At 36.6% G+C, this 9510-nt stretch overlaps 3 protein-coding genes across 3 annotated transcripts; 2 read left to right on the forward strand and 1 right to left on the reverse strand.

The window, feature by feature from the left end:
• The first annotated feature begins 507 nt into the window (after nucleotides 1-507).
• Nucleotides 508-4607, forward strand: LOC123006959 (putative bifunctional UDP-N-acetylglucosamine transferase and deubiquitinase ALG13). Its single transcript, XM_044401921.1, has 8 exons — nucleotides 508-819; nucleotides 868-1055; nucleotides 1108-1262; nucleotides 1314-1598; nucleotides 3108-3330; nucleotides 3381-3558; nucleotides 3609-3861; nucleotides 3914-4607. Exons 1-8 carry the CDS (start codon nucleotides 694-696, stop codon nucleotides 4375-4377), a joined length of 1872 nt encoding a protein of 623 aa, XP_044257856.1. The 5' UTR covers nucleotides 508-693; the 3' UTR covers nucleotides 4378-4607.
• LOC123006960 (T-complex protein 1 subunit theta) lies at nucleotides 4537-6566 on the reverse strand. Its single transcript, XM_044401922.1, has 4 exons — nucleotides 6411-6566; nucleotides 5391-6311; nucleotides 4901-5335; nucleotides 4537-4851 (listed from the first exon to the last, which is right to left on the reverse strand). The coding sequence occupies exons 1-4, from the start codon at nucleotides 6468-6470 to the stop codon at nucleotides 4633-4635; spliced, it is 1635 nt and encodes a 544-aa protein (XP_044257857.1). The 5' UTR covers nucleotides 6471-6566; the 3' UTR covers nucleotides 4537-4632.
• Nucleotides 6567-7063: 497 nt separating this feature from the next.
• Nucleotides 7064-9390, forward strand: LOC123007193 (importin subunit alpha-5). The gene is made up of 9 exons (XM_044402323.1): nucleotides 7064-7223; nucleotides 7350-7407; nucleotides 7462-7630; nucleotides 7689-7836; nucleotides 7886-8456; nucleotides 8509-8691; nucleotides 8742-8924; nucleotides 8969-9115; nucleotides 9164-9390. The coding sequence occupies exons 2-9, from the start codon at nucleotides 7354-7356 to the stop codon at nucleotides 9257-9259; spliced, it is 1551 nt and encodes a 516-aa protein (XP_044258258.1). The 5' UTR covers nucleotides 7064-7223; nucleotides 7350-7353; the 3' UTR covers nucleotides 9260-9390.
• Nucleotides 9391-9510: the final 120 nt, after the last annotated feature.

Below are 9510 nucleotides of genomic sequence, written 5' to 3' on the forward strand. Positions count from 1 at the left end.
AAAATGAAAAATCATAGTTGACGGATGATTTTGAAATTTGGTATAGGTTTCAATGTTGATAGAATTTTTTTTAACAATTTTTTGTCATGTTTGCTACATAAAAGACATTTTACTCTACAGAAAAATAGGTTTTTAGAAAAAAGGCATTGGATAAAACGGTATCCAGTTGCAGTGTTACAAATTATTAACAAAAATACTTTCTAATCTGTTGCGAACTTAAACTGTCTTAAATGATCACGCTGTATTATTCCAAAAATTTTTGATTTTTACCAGAAAAATATGGTTAATTGTAATAAGAAAAGAAACTAGCTAAACAATTATAGCAAAGCAATTGCAAAATTCCTAACACCTATGCATGTTTTTAATGAAAAAACAGTTGCGTCTCTTCATTTTCGTGAAAACCTATAAACAACATAAAAAACTTAAAAATTGGACACCCCTTATGGGTGCAAGCAGAAAAGAAGTCACCCAAACAAGAACAGACTAATTGTGCGCATGCTGATTACTGAGTAAAGCACTTTTTAGCAATTTTTGGAAGCGTGGTTAGCACGTGTGACTACCTGAAAAATTCAGTAAAAAAATGTTGTGAGTGCCCGTTTTGATCCAATTAAGTGTCTTATTCCCACCAGAATTCAATAAAATTCAACATATTTTTTGTACTCCGAAAAGTTGGATTATTTGAAACAGAGAAAAATGTCTGGGGGTAAGAAAAAGGGGAAAAATCCTGCAGCTGTGGACAATTGGCTGGATTCAATCGGACTCTACCGAAAAAATGTTGCTTATGATGAGACCTGCTTATTTCGGGCTGTTAGTGAACAGGTAAGTACGCATAAACACGCAAAAAATTGTTTGTAAGAGTGTGTCTAGCTGTTTCAATGTCAAATTTACCACGAAAGAGTCCGCAAAGAATGTATAGACTACGGGAGACGACATCACTATGACTTTTGGCATTTGCTCGAGGATGAAGACGAATGGTACAATCATTTAGATTTATTAGAAAAGCATATGGTAGTCTGTGGTAGTCTAGAGATCCAGCTAATCAGTCACAAGTACAAGTAAGACTTACTATATTATAAACTGAATATCTTGTAATTTTAAACATGGTAGCCGCGAAGTTGTTGTATACGATGCTGCACACCAAAAGGTACTCCAAGTTACTCAAAGAGGCTTAGATGAAATTCTCATGCTGTGTCTCATGAATGAAGACCATTATGATGTTGTCTATGAGAAGGAACATATACAAAATGCAGGCTTTTGCCAATGTAATAATTTAATTCACTCAATTCTCAAATGTTAAATTGATACCTTTTTAGCCATTGTTTACAGTATTTTATATGAAAATGTTTTTGATGTTGTTGATGTACAAAAAATTGTGCATGGTATGCTGTATGAGAAAGAATTTGTGGCTTTATCATTTGCCGACAGCAATGATAATTTAGACCCTACAGTGAAATTAGAGCCAGAAGGTGACAAGAACAATGCCGTTGTTGTGCCATCACCAATGAATATAGCTCCTTTTCCGTTCAAGGTAGCTAAAGCTCTTGATCCCACAATCTATAGGAACATTGAGTATGATTCCTGGACTGAAGTTAGGAGAGGTAAGTGAAACGATTCTATGTATTTTACTTTTTTAAATTAACTAAAATAATAATGCAACAAAAAATACGAATGTACGGGGGGCTACGTTTTTGTCAAAGTTTGATTAAAATTTGGTAACATTTGAAATCAAAATGCTAATTGCGAATTGGCACCTAACAATATTTAATATATTATTGCTAAAATAAAGCAGTATGTATGTGATAGTGGTTCCAAACAAACTATAACAAATACAACAGTAAAACGGGATTAAAGGTCATTGTTGCCACCATTTTATGATGGGCGAATAATAGTTATTTATATCTCATGCCTTGTCTGTCACTTTTCAAGATGTTTTGCTTGTACTGGGTGTTTCACACAGGAACAATTATCATTTGTTCTATCAAGAGACGGCCTGAATATGATTCTAGTTTATCTACCTTAATCACTAACTAAAAATGTTGTAATTTTTGAAAGGGTGAACAAACTAGAGAAGATCATCCAATTTTTCAAAATTTGTAATCAAGTCCGTATCGGAATATGTATTATTGATTGCATCTTACAGGCGCAGGCCTCGTAAAATTATGTGAAATATCCTGTATGAAATGGTGGAACCTTTTGGCTCAAAGTTTGTCAATAGGGATTCTTCTTTTACACAGAAATCAAATTTTCTGACCTATTTTACTTCAAAAAATGCAGTTGCGACGTTGATGGATGTGGCACGAGATACCGTGCGATCAAAAAATCAATAAATTAGAGTAGGCGGTGATTAAAGTCTTTCAGATGACAATCCTGATTTTTGACATCAAATGTCAGTGAAAACTTTTACAAGTTTTCGTTTTATTCATTTTGAGTGAAATAATGTTCACTTTAAAGCAGAGAATTTTTATTGTTGCAAGTTATTACAAAAATGCTGTATGTACAAGACGAAAACGGTCAATGATCATTTTCATTTTCAGTTTGTTTGGAAAATTCCCAGCCAACGTGTTGCCAACTGTAGAATATTAATCGTCACCTACTCTAACTTTCTCGATCGCACGGTATATGTATCAAGGGAATAAACAACTATTTTAATCCCGAGAATGTAGGTAATGCCAGAGACGACCAAAGGGAGCTAAGGGCATTTATTTCATTCGAGGGATTAACGATGTTTATTCCAGAGATGTATACAAAATTTTCCTTCCAACAGGACTAAATTAATAATACATAAGAAAATGATATACTTTTCAAATAATCTGAAATAATTTGTCGAAATATTCAGTTAATTCAATTGCAATTTTAAGAGTAAAAATCGGTATCAAGGAGTTTATGTCAAAAAACACTCAAAAGATTCAATTCATTCAATTTCCGTTTATTTTAAGAGTAATAATCGGTAATTCATTTATGTTATTTCCGGGGGAATAAAGTAAGTATGTACAAGATGTACCAAATTTTAGTCAAAAATGAGGAAATAAAGCGTTACTTTATTCCGGTTGGGAGGAAACATTATATTGTATTAATAAATTCAAGAACAACACATCTAAAAATTTTAGAACTTCGTCTTGGTGACTGGTATTACGGAGATGACAATTTAATACTAGGAACACGTTGTATTCTTAATCAAGACAACCAAACTTATGAATGTTACATTCAAGAAATAATTAAAAATGAAAATAAATGTGTCGTTTATGTCACAAAATTGGCCAAAAAGCGAACTGTGAACTACACCGATTTGTCTCCAGAAAATGACGCAAAACCATGGCCTCTGCCATACAGGTACAACAATTGATTTAATTAACAACACTATACGAATGTTGTGATTTTAGATTTACTAAAAACCAGGGCTCGACTCCGCCTCAAGCCGCAACACCGGATACTAAGCCTCTTAAGTTACCGAAAAGACGTAGAGATAAACGCAGAGTGAAAAGTCAAAGCGAATCTCAAGCATTGGTTTCGTCGGAACAGCTTGCACAAGACATTGAAGCCTTTATTGGCGTTCCATTGGTAAATTTGTACATTCACAAAAATTGATAACGTTAATTATTATTTTAAAGCAAATGCACAATAATTCCGATCAAAATTACAATCAACCGGAAAGTCCCCCGCAAATGTCTAACTCGCAACATAATTTACTGGTAACACCGGAGATCCCATCGCCGTTGCCTAAGTTTTCCTGGGAAACTCCCTGGAGTAACACCGCTTCTGCATCGTGCGAAAAATTCGTGTGGTCGCAACCAGTGACCTCTCCTGCTGTAAAACCGATGGTAGCATCGGCTCCAGTCACTCCAAACGTGATTCCTTATCATGGTAACTGTCATAATTACTTTTTACTTCACATTTGGAACTTTGAAACTTTCAGATTCACAATATCCATTTGTCTACAATTACCCTGCAGACAATTCATACATCTCGTGGAACAACTGTACAACTCCTCCAAACACTCAATTTCCGGTGGAACCGGAAGAGGATATTGAAAGACCCGACAATTTCCAGGACTACACAGGAAATTTTGAGCCACAACCTGTTAAAGAGAGACCTCCACTGATTCTTCCGCCACCAAATTCTCAAGTTGAGGTGTTTTCACCTGTGATACCCATTCCTCCGGGAACTCCGGTGATCTACGCACATACTCCAGATGGATCGGAAATGGTAGTACCTGCGCCACCATTCCAAGTTTATACTCCTCCAGTAGACGTGCAATACATTTCACCAGCACCATTTTTCTACTCGCCAACGATTCCAACCACTTGGTATCCACTAGGAATCAATTCTCAGGGATTTATTTTCCCAACTCCAGTTAATCAGAATTTGCAAAGTAATTAACAGCGTTTCCAAGATATTCTTTAGTAGGATAACTGTTTAATTTTTGAAGAGATTTATTTTCGTTATTTTTGTCAGAGTTCATTATAGTTTATCATGTATTCATTTATTAATTAATGCATTTAATTAAGTTTGTTTTGTTCTTGTTCAGAAAAATACATATATTTTTTGATACTTGTTATTAGTTGTTAAATAATACATGTGAAAGTGCAAATACAAAACATTTAAGTATTGTTAACGAATTAAAAAAAAAACTATTTATGATTCGTCATCGCTTCCTGCTGCTTGTCTCGGTTTGGGTCCTCCGGCCCTCTTCGCCATGATAATTTGATCAACTCGAAGAATCGTCGCTGCAGCTCCCACTGCATATTTCAACCCCCAATATTTGCAAGAATACAAATCCAAAATATTCTTTTCTAAAGCGTCACAAATCGTGCTTTCGGCATCGATATCAACTCCAACATTTTTCTGTCCATTCTGCAAACAAAAATGTTACACTATAAAGAAAAACACTGCAATAACTCACCTGATGAGCTTGTAGAATTTTTTCTAAAACAACAGTAGACCGATGTCCGCTGTTATCTGCAATAGTCTTAGAAAAACTTTCCAACCCTGTTGCAAATTTTCTCACGGCGTATTGTTCCAAACCGGGAAGAGTATCAGCGTACTGAGTTAACTGATGAGCCAACTCGGCTTCTGCAGCCCCTGCGCCGGCTAGGAAACGCCCATCACGTGATATACCCTTGAAAGTGTTGACACCATCGTCGATAGCTCGTTCGATGTCGTCCATATAGTTGTCAGTAGCGCCACGAACGACTATGGTGGAAATGCGAGACTGTTTGCCTTCAAGTCTGAAGACTACAATGGGGGTATCCCCGAGTTCCTCAACACAGACTACATCGCAATAACCCAATTCTTGGGGTGTGGGGGCCGTCAAACGTGGCAGCACTGTCGCCCCAACCTGAGAAAATAAAAAAAGTGAAATCAATTTGTCACATGCGTTTTGATTTTGTTACCGTTTTGCTGAGTCTTCTCACATCAAACTTAGAATTAAGCCTCACTGCCATCAATCCATACTTATTGATGTAATGTAAGGCCATATCTCCAAATTTAGCGCCAGCGACAATCACTTTTGCTCCAGTATCAGCAATAGACTTGATCTGTATTTCCAAGAGATTCTCCTCTCCCCTACTGAAATTCATCAGCTCATCTGCAGTTTTAATCAGAACTGTTCCTTTAGTCTCAGTTTGCATTACGTCAACTGCACAACTGTAAACAGCAACTTTAGCGTTCTGTACTTTAGTGATTTCTCCTTCGACTTGTCTTTTAAAGACCATTCCTTGGACAACTTGGGAGTTTTGCAGACCTGAACCTAATACTTTGCAAACACGCACATTGTCAACATTAAATGTGGTGTCTTCAGGTAGGATTGAAACACACGCTTTGGCTACTAAACTAGCAAGAAAGTCCTCATTTCCATACTGTTTCGATTGGATTGATGATTTAATCCCTTTAACCACTTCATTCAAGTTTCTGTAATCTTTGATTTCGTAGCAGATTAGTTTTGGAAGAATTTCAAGACACTTTTCAAGGGCTTTCTCATAACCCTCTGCAACTTCAGTTGGTGTAACCCCTAACCTGATAAGTTCTTCGGAAGCTTCCAAAAGAGCCCCAGCCAAGATAATCACAAAGTTTGTGCCATCACCCACTTCAGAATCTTGCATTTGACTCGCAAGAATCATCAGTTTGGCGGCAGGGTGTTCAACATCGAGTTCCCTAATTATCGTGGCAGCATCACTGGTCACAAATTGCTTCTCAAGATGGTTAATCACCATTTTGTTCATGCCATTGGGGCCATAAGCTGAACGCACGGATTGGGCAAATTCTTTGCAAGCGTTGATATTTCGAATCACTGCTTCTTCGAGACCAGAGTAGTACTGGAAAAAATGGAATTTGAGTAATTTTGCCGGCCCGGAATGACACCCAGTGAAGACCACATGTCAATTCATTGGGGAATTTTCAAAGTTGTGACTTACCCGCGCTCCGTCTTTTAACATCTGGGCGAAGCCCGGGGCTTTAGGGACGTGAAGAGCCATTTTTGAGTTTGAATTATTAATTAACAAGGAAAATGTGAATAATCGAATGATTTTGCACAACAATGAACATGTGAACTTTCGGTGACTAATTTAGTGGTTTCAGTGCTACCAACATGGACAAGAAATAAAACCAAATGAAACTTTTCAACAGCAATTTGTTGTTTTTTATTTTATTATTGCGTTGTGTGGTCTAAATTCTGTTATAACACATTAATTTTATAAATTTTGGATATTTTTCAAAATTGCAACTTTTTTTTTGTTAAAAAAATAATTCATAAATAAACTAAAAGAGGAGAGTGATTAGGCATTTTACTGTCTTAAATTAAATAAGACAATAATAGCTGAAATGAGCCAAATCTGGTGAATAATTAGGAAAAATTAATAATCCTTTGTTCTTGGCTTCGACCCAATCTAACCCATGCATTTTAAATTTATCGAAATGTGATTCGTCAGTAGCAGTTTAACTTATGGCGCCAACTACTATCCAATCAAATTCATACTGTACAAAAATTTTGATATTTCTATTTGTGGTTTTAGTCGGCCATTATTGTATTGTCATTGGCTGAGAAAACATTGTTCGTTATTGGCTACCTGTCATTAATTGTCAGTGTGACGTATGTGACGTACAGGAACGGTGCAACGGAAATTTTGATCGTAAAATTTTTGTCGTTTTATTTTTTAATTCGTTGTTGAAACTATTCTCAAGTAGAGTTTTAATTGGTAAAGTTTTGGTGCCTAGTTTAAATACAAGAGGTAAGTGGATTGAATAATTTGTATTCGAATGTGATAATTTAACCTAAAAAAGGCCCTTGAAACATGAAATCAATTTTTTGTTCTTCACCTATCAGTGATCCTCTTGCACTTGGACTTTTGTTACAGAAAAATGGGAGACGAAAACAGAATTCGTTCGTTTAAAAACAAAGGCAAGGATTGTGAAGTGAGTATCTCAATTTGATGCAATTTTTGCGGGAATTACGAAATTTTTGCATAGGAAATGCGTCGCAGACGTGCAGGACAGACCATCGAACTCAGAAAAGCAAAGAAAGAGGACCAGCTATTAAAGAGAAGAAATATATCTTTACAAGAAGAGGCTTCAACTCCTCTTCAAGAGAACAACTCTGTGTCGCTTGTTACCATGTCTGCTGAAGAAATCTTGATGGGTAATAGTATTAAACCACCTTGATTTATCACTTTACTTGGTTTTATCTACGTTAATAGGAATGATGAGCCCTGATGAGAATCTCCAATTTAAGGCAACTCAAGCCTGCCGCAAGATGCTGAGTCGGGAGAGAAATCCACCAATAGATCACATGATTCGTTTGGGAGTTGTCCCACGATGTGTTGAGTTTTTGGGCAAGACACACAAGTAAGTCTCCAGTTTTGCAATGGATGAAAATTCATTGAAAAAATTTCAGTCCATCCTTGGTGTTTGAAGCTTGCTGGGCCCTTACAAACATCGCATCTGGCACATCCGAGCAAACAGCCGCCGTGGTTCAAGAAGGCGCTCTTCCCAAACTCCAACAACTCCTCTCTTCAAATCGTATCGACGTAGTAGAGCAAGCAATTTGGGCAATTGGTAACATCGCAGGTGATGGACCTGAAAGCCGCGATTTGGTGCTAAACTACGGCGTTTTACCCAGTCTTATCAGCTTGATCAAACCAAACACAACCTTGTCTTTGTTACGCAATACAGTATGGGTTATTTCCAATCTTTGCCGCAATAAAAATCCTTACCCCGATTTTGAATTAGTCAAACCGGCTTTGCCTGTCTTGGCGAGGCTTTTGTCGCACGATGATAAGGATGTTTTGGCTGATACATGTTGGGCTTTGAGTTATTTAACCGACGGTAGTAATGAGAAGATTCAAGCTGTGCTTGACACTGGCTTGATTGATCGCTTAGTTATGCTTTTGTATAGTGAGGAAAGCACCGTCCTAACTCCGGCTTTGAGAGCCGTTGGTAACATTGTTACCGGAAATGATCACCAGGTATAACTTCATGTAATTAAACTGTTAATCATTAATAATTTCATGTTGATAGACTGATATGGTAATTAATGCCGGGGCTTTAGATTGTATGATACGTTTACTGCAACATAGTAGGCTAAATATCGTCAAAGAAGCTGCTTGGACAGTTTCAAACATTACTGCCGGAAATAGTGAGCAAATACAAAAAGTCCTAGATACTGGAATTTTGCCTTATCTTCTTCACGTCCTACAAACCGTAATTGTTACATTATTTTCGTTTATTTTATTTGAAAAGCTGTCTTTTAGGGCGACTTTAAATCACAAAAAGAAGCAGCTTGGGCAGTTACTAATTTCACAAGTGGAGGAACTTCAGCTCAATTGGCACAGCTTGTAGAAATGGGAGCTTTGAAACCTATGTGTAATCTCTTGAATTCCAAAGACAGTAAAACCATTATTGTAGTACTGGAAGGGCTTAATAATATTTTATCGGTAAAAATTTTTTTGTTTGAATTTTATCTAATTATTGATTTTAGGCCGCTGCTAAGTTAAATCAAGCTGAAAGAGTCGCCATAATGATTGAGGAGTGTGGCGGTTTGGATGGAATTGAAGCTTTGCAGAGTCACGACAATGAGAAAGTTTACGAAAGGGCTTTGCATATTATCGAAAATTATTTCGCCGATGTAAGGCTGTTTTTTGGGTAAATAGTTTGGTAATTTGTTGTTTTTCAGGGCGAGGAAGGAATGACCGCTACTGTTACAAATGGCCAGATTGAATTTGCTACTCCCAATATGACTGACCAACAACAATCACCATTTTCCTTCTAACTTTCTATTGATTGATTTAGTTAAAGTGAAGCGTCATTCCTTAGTGTGTAACTGTCATGTTTTTGTATTTTTATAGTATGTATTACAAATATGTTCCCAGTTTTCGAATTAAAAATGTATGTTAAATCTTGCAACTATTTTTTATTACAACAAATACGGAGTTTGTCAAACGAAGTGTAATAAGATTTCGCTCAACGCTTGTGTGCGGGTATCGCATAAAAAGTTACCAAAAACAGTTTTAAGTTGCATTT

This window comes from Tribolium madens, unplaced genomic scaffold (genome assembly GCF_015345945.1).
Source record: "Tribolium madens isolate multiple individuals breed KSU strain unplaced genomic scaffold, Tmad_KSU_1.1 Scaffold_3;HRSCAF=73;Tcas5.2_LG2, whole genome shotgun sequence".
Classification (NCBI taxonomy): Eukaryota; Metazoa; Arthropoda; class Insecta; order Coleoptera; family Tenebrionidae; genus Tribolium; species Tribolium madens.

Coding starts and splice junctions, on each gene's coding strand:
- LOC123006959 (XM_044401921.1), top strand. CDS start 694: ATGTCTGGGGGTAAGAAAAAGGGGAAAAATCCTGCAGCTGTGGACAAT. Junction 1,263..1,313: donor AAATGCAGGCTTTTGCCAAT/GTAATAATTTAA, acceptor ATACCTTTTTAG/CCATTGTTTACAGTATTTTA. Junction 1,599..3,107: donor CTGGACTGAAGTTAGGAGAG/GTAAGTGAAACG, acceptor TAAAAATTTTAG/AACTTCGTCTTGGTGACTGG.
- LOC123006960 (XM_044401922.1), bottom strand. CDS start 6,470: ATGGCTCTTCACGTCCCTAAAGCCCCGGGCTTCGCCCAGATGTTAAAA. Junction 6,312..6,410: donor TGTTAAAAGACGGAGCGCGG/GTAAGTCACAAC, acceptor CATTTTTTCCAG/TACTACTCTGGTCTCGAAGA. Junction 5,336..5,390: donor TGAGAAGACTCAGCAAAACG/GTAACAAAATCA, acceptor TTATTTTCTCAG/GTTGGGGCGACAGTGCTGCC.
- LOC123007193 (XM_044402323.1), top strand. CDS start 7,354: ATGGGAGACGAAAACAGAATTCGTTCGTTTAAAAACAAAGGCAAGGAT. Junction 7,631..7,688: donor TGCTGAAGAAATCTTGATGG/GTAATAGTATTA, acceptor CTACGTTAATAG/GAATGATGAGCCCTGATGAG. Junction 7,837..7,885: donor TTTTTGGGCAAGACACACAA/GTAAGTCTCCAG, acceptor AAAAAATTTCAG/TCCATCCTTGGTGTTTGAAG.